Below are 13,143 nucleotides of genomic sequence, written 5' to 3' on the forward strand. Positions count from 1 at the left end.
CCAATGTAGAAGCATAATAGCAAAAGAAGATATCTAGAAATGTTTCAAGAGTTGTAACTACTCCTGACAAATATAAAAATTCATAATAAAGCCATAATAATCGAATCAAGGTGGTACAGCCCAAGATAAAGGAGTGAAACCAGCCTAGGTAACCCTGTAACAGCCTCTCTGCCAGGGATGCACTGAGAATCACTTGTGAGGATTTCTGAAATTCATATACCCAGACCCTGGTCCGCGTGAACTGAATGACAGTCTCCAGGGTGGGGCACGATTGCTTAAAACTCCATAAGTGATTGTGATGCTTGCTCCTGGGTGAGAACCAGCTCTGCAGCACTTTTGCAGTAGTGGAATTTGCCACACACTGGAATTGCCTGGACTGTGGCTTTAACCTGCCCTCTTATACTGAGGCTGCATCGCATAACAATTACACCAGAACCTCTAGGCCTGAGGTCCAGGGTCAATAATTTCTAAAGTTCCCCCGGTGATTCAGTGTACACTCCAGTCTGGGAACCCTAGCTCTATAAAATTTAAAAGATGATAAAGATGATTTTTTAAAATGTCAGAAGGAAAGGATTATGTAATAATATTAACGCTGCTTGAATATATGATGAAAAAACTTAATGCACTTGTCTCTGTAAACTGACATAGTCTACAAAGGGGATTTACATAAGAAAAACCAATAAGAAAGTGTATATAAGTATTTAACCAGATAGTCTAAGCATAAGTACAATGGAAGAAATCACAAAGGGAGTATTGATATTATTAACAATATAAAAATTTTTGAAATCATAATGGAAAAGTACCGTATACAGAATTAAAAAGCACACAATAGTTTTGGAGAAACAATTTTTTCACAAATGTGGTAGACATAGATAACAGGTTTTTATCTGTAACATAAAGCTTACACAAATCCACCCAAAAGGATCCAAAAGGACAAATGGGAGAAGGGTAGGAACAGACAATCCACATGAAAAGGGTTTACCTCATGAGTAATCAAATGAATGCAAATGAAAACAATAATTAGGTAATTGTCCCATTCAAATAAGCAAAAGCTTTAATTTACGACATTTACAGAACACGGTAGGAACGCTCTTATATTGCTGATCAGAGTGCAAGTTTGTACAAGACTGAAAAGGAATTAGGCTATAGGTGTCAAACAATATGAAAAGCCTTTGCCTTATCAATTCCACTTCTCAGAATTTAACTTACGAGAATAATCAGAAATGCCAGCATGGATACGTATAAAAAGATGTTCATCACAGGATTATTTATAATAGTAAAAATTTAGAAACAACCAGAATTTTCAACAGCAGAGGATTAGCCAAATAAATTATGGTATATCCATATAATGAACTATAGAGACAGTATTGAGAAAGAATGCTTATAGTGAGAAAAAAAGCAAGATACAAGTAATATATACAGGCTCATCTCAACTAAGAGAAAAAAAGAGAGGTAAGTAAATATACAGGAAAAAAAACTGGAAAGAAATATACCAAAAGGTTACCGTGTTTCCCCGAAAATAAGACCTAGCTGGACCATCAGCTCTAATGCATCTTTTGGAGCAAAAATTAATATAAGGCCGGGTATTATATTGTATTGTATTATGTTATATTATACCAGGTATTGTTATATTATATTTATTATATTATATTATACCCGGTCTTATACTAAAGTAAGACCGGGTCTTATATTAATTTTTGCTCCAAAAGATGCATTAGAGCTGATGGTCCGGGTAGGTCTTATTTTGGGGGAGACACGGTAATAGTTATTTCCAGGTGATGATAATTTTTTTTCTTTTGTATTCTTCTGTATTATCCAAATTTTCTACAAAGGGTGTGCATTATTTCTGTGATAAAATGCAAACAGTAAGTGTTTTGTTAAGGGGGTAGGACTGGGTACAGAAAGGCACAAAAGAGGCTATTTTGGGCACGGGCACAGCTTGCGCACAGCATGGAAGCAGGATGAACATCTGAAGTGTATCGTGGTCAGTGGGGAGGTCAGTCATAAAAGTGAGATCGTTCGGGGAAACTGTGAGAAATGAAATGGAAGGCGCGCAAAGGCAGAAAGTAATGAAGGCTTTTGAAAGCCCGACAGGCAGCTTGGGACTTGGCTGTGTAAGCAAGAAGAGGCCTCTGGAGAGTCCTAATCAGAGAACATGCTAGGAGCAGCACTTCAGAAAGCTGAGCCGGCAGCTGTTTGCAAGGTGGCCTGGGGGCCCGTGGGGAGCAGGCAGGGGCTGTCGGGAGCAAAATTATCAGACAGGAAGCCGTTTCTGACTCAAGGTGAAGAAAGGCTGGAGCAGGTGTAAAAACAGAAGGAAAAGATACATCTGAAAGGTGCATCGAAGGAAAAATAACATTCTTGGAGACTGACTCAGTGTAGAGAATGAAAGAGAGACAAGCATCCATGACACCAAAGATCTCATCTGTGTGGTGAGAAGAACGTGGTGACAATGTCACGGACGGCTGGGAAATACAGCTAATTTAGAAGAGAAAATGAGGAGATCACTTTGGGACGTAAGGGGTCTGAGGTGATGGTGAGGAGACTTGTAAGAGCATGGGACATTTTGACTCTGATTTTTTTGGACCCAGGGGATATTTTCTCTTCAAGGATATTGTGACTCTATTTATGAAAGCAAATATTTAATTCAAAATGTATACTAACATTTCAAAATGCTTTTCAAGAAGGTATATTTTGAAGCCATCTCCACCCAGACAGTATCATTCCTTGATCAGTTTGCTATCCCACCGCAGTTCAGTAAACCGTTTCCAGAGCTTCCATTTTTTATTAAAATTATTTTCCTTGAAGTGCTTTATTTTTCATTTACACTTTATGAGGTTTGATCCAACTCTGTTTTGTTCATGACCAAATGTTATCTGTGATAGCGTCTGCCACCTTACAATTTCTTTTGTGACCACTATTTCTATCCAGGTTTCTCAGGTCAAATTCATAGATCTAAACTTTACCAAGAAGATTCTACCATTCTTTCAGTTCTTACTAAATGATAAATGTGAAGTGCCATTTCAGCTGCTGTTAGTTTTATTTTGCGTTGGCCATTTCTGCCAGGAATTGGGTGAAAGATGGATCGAACAGAGATCTGGGTACATGGCAGGGGTCAAAGTATCGGAGTCAGAAGTGTCTTTGAGGGAAGGGGATCACAAGATGTGTTTTTTTGGTCCCGTCATTTAATAGGCATTGAACCAAGGCCGATAATGGATTCATCCGAGTGTGAGCTCAGGTAGAGCAGTTCCTGGCCTCTGACTCACCTGGAGCCTTTGGACAGGCCCCTAATGCCTCTGTCTGTTGCTCGGCCTCATGGTGGAATGGGGGAGGGGGAAGGAGAGGTGGTCTGTGTCATGTACACCCCATAAGCCACCTCGCCTGAGGCCCGTGAGGATTCTTGAGGAAGTAAGATGCTGAGGTGATCTCTTGAGTGGTTTGCAGAGAGAGGCAGGGAAAGGATTTCAAAAGCCCTTCAGGGTAATGATTCTAGCTTTGAATTCTCTCTTGAAGGAAATGCAGAAGGATATGGAGGAGAAGATGGATGTTTTAATAAATATACACAAGCGCAGCAAGCTGTAAGTGTAACCTGCACCCGTCTCTCCTCATCCCTAAAGAACCTCCCCTTTCACTCTGCTAAGTGTCCTTGGGGTTCAGAGGACTCTCAGACTCTTCAAGGGGCTGTGGTAGGTGCTGTGGCCCCAGTGGCACGGAGTCAAGCCTTCCGCAGCCGCCCCTGCTCTGGTTGCCTCCCTGCCACGTTGGAAATTGTCTCCCCATCTCTGCCCCTCCTTGACTCCCCATTGCTCTTAGAAGAGGAGGAAAGGAGCATCAGGAGCCCAGGCTGACAGGAAAGACTGACCCACGGCTCCGGCTCAAGGAGACGGATGGAGTGGACAGAGCGTTACCTACTCTCCAGAAGAAGACTGTGCCACTACAAAAACCAAAAACGAACCCGCTGGGCTCCCTCCATCAGTGTGAGACCCACTGTGTAAGTGAAGCCCTGCCCCCACCCTGTTGGGGGACCCTTTTCAAAAGCCCTTGGCTCCTGCTCCTCCCTCACCTCCCCTGGGCCTCTCCTCGCTGCCCTCGGTACCTCTTGCTGTAAGGGGACTGGTCCCACCCCTGTGCGGTCCCCAGGAGGCCTGTAGAGCCTGGCTCCCTTTCTGGAGTCTTGCCCTCCAGGCCTGGGAAGATCCCTCCATCATGACCAAGTAGGACTCAAGCCTGGATGTGCCTGTCCCCCAGTGCCACTGTATTGTTCTGTCCTTTCCTATAGCAAGACCTGACGAGGTGCCCAGCAGGCTGGCCATCTTGGACCAGGGGAAAGTGACCTTTCATGTACCGTGTCTGTCCTCTGCAGGAGAAATGTGTGTTGTGTGCCCTAAAGGACAGCTACAATCAGGGGTAGGTGGGGCCACACGAGAAGTGCCTGTCCCGCTCGGGCTGTGTTCGCATCCAGCCTTACCTGTGGTCTATGCAGACTCCGCCCCACCATATCCGCTCGGTCTCAGAGGCCGTGGCCCCAGGAAGGACAACTCGGGTGGCTCAGCCCGGAGGCTGCTCCCGAGGGGAGGGGGCTCACCAGCTGCTGACCTGACCGGGCCTCAGCTTCCTGCCTTTCTCCCCATGTAGCAGGAACCTTCCACGCCAGGCCTGGGCACCCTTCTCACCCTTGCCATCTGGAGCTTCATTCTGATGTATCTGTGCTTCATCCCCCATGTGACTGAGGACATGCATCCAACTTAGTGCTGAGGCAGAACCTGCCAGCAGCTACAGCCTCGCCTCTCCAGCCCTCGAGCTGCAGCGAAGGCTTGTTGCCCTCTTCCATGCCACCTGCCCCAGGCCTCCTTCCGCCCAGATTAAAATCTTCATGAAAAGTCAAAGGGGGGTGTCACGGGTTTGAATATCAGTCCCAAGCTCGAGTATGTAAAGTGTGTCACTTTTTTGGTTCTATATCAGTGTATTTCAGACTCCAAACCCTCTTCCTGCTTCCTGATGGATTAGTAGGAAATTTTGTCTTGGTCACCCTTGGAGTCATCCCCTCCCCTTCCACCATGTCCTTCTACTCCACCTGGTTCTGCAAAGGTTCCAGGTCAAAAGAAAGGGGAGGCCCTGAAAATGTCCGATGCCATTCTGCGTGGTCGCAGGAGACAACCCCACTGGCCTATCCACCTGCTCCCTCCTGTTCTTGGCTCCTGCACTGTGTGTATGGGGGGGTGGGGGGGTGGGGGGGAGGGAACCTGAGAGGAGAGTCTTGGGCGATGCAGGGAACCCCCAGGCCCAGGGTCTGGTGTGCAGAGGTCTCAGGGCCCCAGTGCACATAGGAACTTGGGGTCCTTGGGCCCTGAGGATCCAGCCTCCTTCCCCTCGCAAAGGTCCCTCCCTCTTCTCCAACCGGGAGAAGTCATATCCTTCTGCCTCTAGAGGTGGGGCTGAGCCAGTGACCTCCCACAGCTCCACTGTGTCCTGCCCCAAATCCCTGGAGGGTAGAGGAGACTTGGCTGCCAGCTTGAAATGAGAGTAAAGAAAGATCTCGAGAAAACAGGATTTCAGTGAACTGTTCTACCAAGGGTATGATTCTTTGGCTGCAGTTGGAGGGAAGAAGAATTAAGAGGATTTCATATTTTATTTCACACCAGCTCTTGCTTCTACTTTTAGATAGTCTAGTAAATAATTGAGCAAGTTTTTAATGGCTACATTGTAACGAGCAATGTATTGGGTGCTTCAGAGAGACATTAAAAAAAACCAAACAGGTCTTGCCCTCAAGGAGCTTACAGTTTTAAAGGAGATGGTAGCGATGTACATTGCAAATATGGACCATGTATCAATAAGTGCAATAATCATAAGCCTGGGGTGAAAGTAGAAATGGGTTAGGAAAGGGGAAAAGAAAGTGGGTATAGCCCGGTGTTAGTATCCTCTTCCTGTTGTAACAGAGGACCGCATATGTAATGGCTTAAGATGGGTCCAAAACGGGTCTCACTGGGCTGGAGGCCAGGTGGTGGCAGGCCTGCGTTCCTTCTGCAGGCTCTCGGGGAGAGTCTGTTTCCTTGCCTTTTTCAGCTCCCAGAGGCGGCCTCCTCACGGCGCCCTTCCATCTTCAGAGCCAGCGGTGGCCAGTCAGGTCCTTATTGTGCGTTACTCTAACCCTGGTTCTTCTGATGCCTCTGGCTTCCACTTTTAAGGACCCTTGTGATGACATTGGGCCTACCTGGATGACACAGGGTCATCACCGGATTTTAAGGTCAGTTGATGAGCAGCTTTGCTCCCCTCTGCCAGGTAACGACATTCACAGGTTCTGGGATTGGGACATGGGCACCTTTGGGAGCTGCTGTTCGGCCTCTGTAGGAGGGACCCCAGACGCTGCGCCTTGACTACCAAGCTTCCAAACACTTGGGAATACTTCATTGTTCAACTCTGTGCTGCAGTGGTGTTAAAACAGGCCCCCAAATTCTTTGACACTCTTTGAAGAGGAGCCTAATTTGTGTCCCCTGGAGTGAGGGCTAGAAGTAGTTACTGGTCCTAATGACGAGAATATGGCAGAAGTGATGGTGTGTTACTTTCAAGACTATGTCATAAATGACATGGTGACTTCTCTCTGGCTCTCTCTCATTCCAAAAAGAAATCCAATTGGGCAAGTTGGGTTGGATACCGACCTTTGTCTGATCAGCTGGGACCTGAAGCACAAAGAAGAAGTGGGGTACAGGTTAGGGAGAACCTCCCGCCCCCAAGAGGCTCTGTGCACAGGACAGGAATAGCATCTTTGGCAGAAGAGACACAGTGAAGTACAGTTCCATTCCTGATGAGGTGGCACTGAGACCTACAGAGAAAGCACAAGGTCACCAGCAGAGCTGGCCCATGTGCAGTGACAGCAGGCATGACGGGCTGTGGTTCCCCAAGGACAGATGTGCCAGCTGTTTGACAGCCAGGCAAACCTGCCCTCTCCACACATGCTTGTCCTGTTGCCTCTGAGCTGGATGATGTGGACCTGGGGCTCGGGGGAGCTTGGGAAGGGCCGAGGGCCAGGGACCCCAGAGGCCACTGGCACCGTCCTCTGGGCTTGATGAGCACAGCAGAATCTTCTGCACAAGGACAAGTCAGCGCTTCAGCTCATTGTGGCAGCTCTGCTTCCCTGACCACCTTGGCTTCGTTCTCAAAACGGGCCTCTGCTTAGGTTGGAGAACACGTCGGGGTGATCTGGCCACAAAATCAAGTCTTAAGTGCCCTCAAGTCTCCCTCATCTCATGAGCCAATCTGAAGACAGGACATAGTCACATGTATATTTCCAGACATGGTCTGGGATGGAAATCTGGAGAGTCTGGAGAGTTTTCTCAGGACCTCCCCTCAGCCCCCCACCATCCTGCTTGGTCCTGGAGGGTCCCAAGTAGGAGGAGACCCCTACTGGCACCCTGGCACCCTTCAGGCCTGTCCTGAGGCCACACATCCTAGAGGGGGTCAAGAGGGAATCACCCAGGAAGGCAGCAAAAGTTGAGGCAACATTTCTGAGCACCTGCCAAGTCAGGGCTCTGACCTCCAAGCTGAGGATGAAGATGGAGATGACATAGTGCTGCCTCTAGACACTGACCAGCCTCATGGACAGCAAGGACATGCCAGCCGGAACTAGTAAGGGGTGGGGAACGTTTCTAAGCGGCCAAGCGGCCAAGTCACTGAGTCCTTGCAGAGCTGTGCAGAGGCCGGGGGCAGGCCAGCCGGGACGGTGGGGTCTGAATGGGAGTGAGGTGGAGGCGAATAAAGGCAGGGGTTTGGGGATGTGAAGGGCGCACGTGGGACCTTGGAGTGTAGATTTATAGATGGGGTGGGGGAGAAAAGGTCAGACAGCTCAGACCAGATCAGAAATGCAAGGCCTTGAATATTGAGGAGTTTGGATGTGATCCCACATGTAGTGGGCTCTGGGGAAGGTTTTGGAGCAAGGGAGGGAGTTGGAGTGGAAAACAGTGGTTAAGAACCAAGTACCTGGAAGTGCACAGTGGATTCCAGGTTGAGAAGAAACTACTGGAGTCAAGGGAAGTGGTTCAGGATCCAGATGCTGAGAAGCAGGATTAGGGTGTGTGGGGGGGAGAGTTGGGGGATTCAGGAATGGACACTGGAAATGTTCTAAAGGAGGCATGGGAATGGGCAGCTCATTTGCTGTAAGAGGGAGAGGAAATGTCAAACTTGAGTGACTAAGTGGTACCAATGTGAGAAACAGGGAATGTTAGCCACGCAGCCTCACGTGTCAAGTGGCAGGGACAGTGGGTAGTAAGTGAATTCTGTGTAGTCTCTGCCCTCAAGCAACTCACATCTCCTTCTCTCATCCTCAGCTCTTCCAGAAAAGGCCCTGAGAGCCATCAAAGGTGTGTCATGGAGGAAGTGATAGAGACCCCAGTGAGCTTGTGCTTTTTCTGTAGGTCTCAATGTCACCTCATCGGGAATCGAATTGTACTTCACCTTGTCTCTTCTGCCAAAGATGCTCTTCCTGTCCTGTGTTCAGAGCCTCTTGGGGGGCATCTCTCCAAGCCCCCACTTCTTTGTGCTACGGGTCCCAGTTGGGTGGATTTCCAATTCAACTTGCCCAATTGGATTTCTTTCTCTTGGAATTTGGCATTGGAATTTGGGGAGACTCAGTAGGCCCCCAGAACTGAGGCCTTATAATGGGAGCTGGAGAAGCATCTGCCACCATTGGCCAAAGAAGCAGAGAAAGCTGACCTACAGAAAAAGAAAACCAGTTTGCAGACAGAATGAAATGTTGGAGCCGAGGGAAGTGGTGACACATGCAGTTGCAGGGAGGGGCTGCCAGAGCCCCCGTCCAGGCCCCAGGCCCTGCTGGTCTGGTGCTAGCCCAGCCTTGGCTGTGTGAAAGCCCCCGGACTCGGGGACTGCAGTGCCCAGTTCTGCAGAGTGGCTTTCTGTTGCCACCAAACAAGCCTGAACTAAGGCCCCACAGTTAGAAGGAATCTTGGAGATTGTCTGATCCAGTGCCTTTCATTTACAAGGCCCAGAGAAGTGCAGTGAGGTGCCCTCAGCCACACAGCTAATTTGTAGCAAAGTCAGGACCAGAAGCCAGGCTTTCTGACTCCTGGCCCTGTGCTCCTTGCTCCCTTTGCTCTGTGGCTCTCTGGGGCAGGCAGCACATCCGAGGGAAGGAGGTAAGGCAGGAGCACAGACCTTGGATCAGCTGTACCTGGATACAAGTCAGCAGTGTGGCCTCGGGTAAGTCACTTCACCTCTCTGAGATTCAGTGTTTTCATCTGGAATATGGGGATAACGCCTAATTCATAGGGGGGTTGTGAAGGTTAAATGAGAGTATATGCAGAGGAATTCAGTTTTTTAGAAAAACTGCCATGACAGCAGTGATGATGAGCTCAAAATTGCCTTTCCTCGATTAAAAGGCCTTCAATTCTTGACGTCAATTTCCTGACACTTTGACAGACTCTCATCATAGCCATGTGTGCAATGAAGTGAATACTGATCCATTTTTATTTAAAAAATAAACAAATGACCTAAAGCTGTTTTGAGAGGAGGAAGGATGTGTATATTAAGAAATCAAATGACAAGAAAATAGACACATGGTATGGAGATTGGGACTGGATGTTCCAGAGGACAGAATGGGCCCCTTGTAACACAGCATCTCATCTCAGTGTCCGATTCCCACAGAGTGAGGTGCAGCTGGCTCTCCCCAGCTCCCTCACAGATAACAGGTGCTGCAGCCCTGACTCAAGCAGTCACCAGAGAAACATGAGGGCGAGTCAGTGGGCGGCAATTAGGTGGGCAGGGTGGGCCCTGGAGGAGGCCAGGCTGTGTCGTCCATTCCATCACTGCCATGGGCCCTGGCACAATGCCTACTCACAGCTTCCCTTCTCCCGGGTCACAGGCCACCGCCAGCCCCAGAAGGTGGGAGAGGACAGGCTCAGACATCCACCACCCCAGAAGAAAGCCCAGACCAATCTCTCAGACTCAACAGGTTTGATTGCACCCATTTCCATGGCAATGGGTTACCCACCCCCCTTCCTAAGGAGGGGCTACCCTGACTGACTCCAGGGGCCCCTAGAGTCTCCCTGCAACCCTCTCAGTGTTTCAAAGGTGATTTACCCTCCTATATTCGTGATCAAGGTGATCCTTGGTTCTTCTCTTTATATTAAAACAAAATGCAACCAAACCAAGTTCAAGCTCCAGAATGAAGATGAAACAGCAAATGTGAAAGCCCAACCCCGATTCTCAGACTAGAAGACCCAGAAGGAGGAAATGTGCCCTTGGCGGCGATGGAGCAGAGTTTAACTGCTCTGCTCTTGGGGTGGAGGGTCCTGCCCATTTGACACTTTAATATTGATGTCCGTTTTTAAAAGTGGTGATGAAGGGCTTTGTTTTGTTTTTTATGGGTGATGAGTATGTGGGGAAATGAGCAGCTCCAGTATGAATCTGCCTAGTACAATATTTGTGAGGGGCAGTTTGGTGATCCATATATCAGATGCCTGAAAAGAGAGGAAAAAAATTACAGATGTGTGCCCAGATTTTACTACAAGGGACTCATCGTAAATCAGAAACAATGTAAGTGGACACCAATTGGCTAAATAAATTATGGCACACAACGGAATGTTCTACTGCCATTCAGAATAATACCTTGTTGAAATAGATTTAATGTCATCAAGAGATGCTGATGATATAATGTTAAATTAAAAACAGCAAATTATGAAGCAGTGTTAGAGTATAACTCCATTTTTGGTAAAAAAAAATGTGTGTGTGCAGAGAGAGGCATGCATGAACTTGAAAAGACAGAGAAATGTACACAGGAATAACAGCAGTGGTTTTCTCTGTGTAGTAGGATTATGACAGCTTTTTCTGTCATTCTTCATGCTTATCTATAATTTCTAATATTTCTACAATAAACATGTAATGTTTGTATTAAAAAAAAGTTTTGTTTTTTATTTGTTTCTTTTTTTTAAGGAAGTGGTAGATGGCCCAGGAAGGACCCTGAAGAATGGAGTCACAGCCAGTTGAGATCTCTTAATATCTTTTCTGATGGAAAGCACCTTAGGCCTTTCTGTTTCCTGGGAATGGCCGGTGAAGTCATGCTCTCTCCAAGTGTTCATCCAGAGGAAGGGGGAAGATTAACCCCACTAAAAGGACAATTTAAAAGGACAACAGGAAACAAAATTAAAATGGCTTTATGTTTATGACTGTGAGTGATACTTATTTAATACCTATGCTCCCACCACTTCCACCAGCATCTCTGTCACTCTTCTCTCTCTCCCCTGGGTTATTACAGTGGCCTTGGAGTGTAGGAAGAGTCCCCTACAGTCTATTCTCAACAAGCCAAAGTTGTCCTATTAAAATGTTAGTTAGAGCATGTTACTCTTATGTAGAACTTTCCAGTGTTTTCTCATTTCTCTCAGAGCAAACTCCAAAGTCAATGGATTACAGGGCCCTACCTGATCTGCCACTATCACCATTCCCCACACACACCCACACATACGAGTAGTATTCTCCCCTCACTTTCTGGGCTCCAGCCGCATTGATTCCCTTGCTCTTCACACAGACCACGTACACTCTTGGCCCAGGACCTTTGCACTTACAGTGTTCCCTCCCATTTCCTCAGCCGTCCACGTGGTCAGCTCCCTCACCTCAAAATTACCTTCTCAGTGTACGTTCCCTAGTATTCTATACACATAACAATACCCCCACCCCCAGCATTTTTTAGGGTCCTTCCTCTGCTTTGTTTTCTCTCCAGCACACTTATCACCGACCTACGTCCTATACATTTTACTTGTTGTCGTCTTCTGCCAGAATGTGAGCTCCTTGAGAACAGGGGTTTTGCTTCTGTCACTGCCAGGCGGGTAGCAGGGCATTGATAAACACTTGCTAAAAGGACACATGACTATAAAGATATTTACCATATAACAGGCACTGCAGGCTCTGTGCTAAGAGCTTTACCTGCATTGTTTTGTTTTATTCTTACAACAACCTATGAAGTCATTCTGTCTGTCATTCTATGAAGTCATTCAAACTGTCACTCTCCCTGTTTATGATACAGGATGAAAAAGCTTCGGAGAGAGAAGGTATCGAGGGTCATCTGTCCAAGGTCACCGAGTAAGTGGCAGAGTTGGAATTCGAACCTGAGCATTCTGATTTCAGAACCTGTTTCCTCTACACTCTTGCTTCTCACAGTGTAGCCCCCGGAGCAGCAGCGTTATGTGGGCGCTCGTTAGAAATACGGAGTCTCAGCCTCTCCCCAGACCTACGGGATCAGGACCTGCATTTCCACATGACTTCCCGGGTGACTCCATGTATGTGGAAGATAAGGAGCCTCTCACTCAGCAGGGGCTGCCCACACTCTGGGTTACTTTGGCTTTGGGTTCTGTGCCCCTGTGGGCTGTGTCCCTGCTCGCTACCCTCCCGACCCAGGTGTCTGCAGTGGCAATCCTAGAGGATTGCTGAAAGGGTCTGGTGCAGATAGCAAACCTGTTGGCTTCGCTCTGCAGCTGTCCTGAGAGCCAGAGGTTCCTGTTGATCAGGGAAAGCTCAGCCACAGCCTCTGTCCAGGAGCCAGTCTCATTGTGGACACGGTTGCTTCTCTTTCTTGGAGGACGTTTCTCAATTTGCTTAGGCAAAACCAGGCCTGTGCCTCTCCAAAACTTGTAAGAAAACCCACTGGCATCAGAGATGCAGCACTGAGCCTGCAGTAGAAGCTATTTCAACTTGACACTTGGGTGCTAGGAGGTTGTTAAAACAGAAACAAAACCTACTTTCCATTAAATTATTAATATCACCTTGACACCCATTTTTATCACTAGGAGCCATTTTCTAACTTGACAGTCATGAAGAGTGGGCCTGCAATAAAACCAGAAATATTCCCCACCTTGCCCAAACCTATTAAAAAGCAAGAGGGTATATAAAACCAAGTACTATGCAAAAGCCAACTATGAAAATACACCAGCAGAGGGCGCTAGGCCCCCATCAGTTCCTGTCCACCGACCTCTACCGAAGAAAAAGCTGCAAGGAGGAAAGGAAGCAGACAAGATTAGGGGTCTGCACCCTGGGTCCCACCCTGGCTTCATCTTTGGAATCTTGTGGGAGCCCGGGACGACTGACACCTGGGATTTGTGCCTAAGGGGAATCCAGTGGTCACCCACAGAGGGATCAGTTCTA

General features: G+C 47.6%; 1 protein-coding gene across 1 annotated transcript in view; it reads left to right on the forward strand.

Moving 5' to 3' along the window:
• The window catches only part of TEX35 (testis expressed 35), a 22,088-nt gene extending 16,908 nt beyond the window's left edge, over positions 1-5,180 (forward strand). Inside the window, exons 5-7 of the mRNA XM_088801591.1 lie at positions 3,514-3,577; positions 3,804-3,991; positions 4,639-5,180. Coding sequence (XP_088657717.1) covers positions 3,514-3,577; positions 3,804-3,991; positions 4,639-4,749 — 363 coding nt within the window. The 3' untranslated portion in view covers positions 4,750-5,180. The remainder of the gene's footprint in view (positions 1-3,513; positions 3,578-3,803; positions 3,992-4,638) is intronic.
• Positions 5,181-13,143: the final 7,963 nt, after the last annotated feature.

Source organism: Rhinolophus sinicus, chromosome 11 (genome assembly GCF_057876585.1).
Source record: "Rhinolophus sinicus isolate RSI-liver-muscle chromosome 11, RSI-T2T, whole genome shotgun sequence".
Lineage (NCBI taxonomy): Eukaryota > Metazoa > Chordata > Mammalia > Chiroptera > Rhinolophidae > Rhinolophus > Rhinolophus sinicus.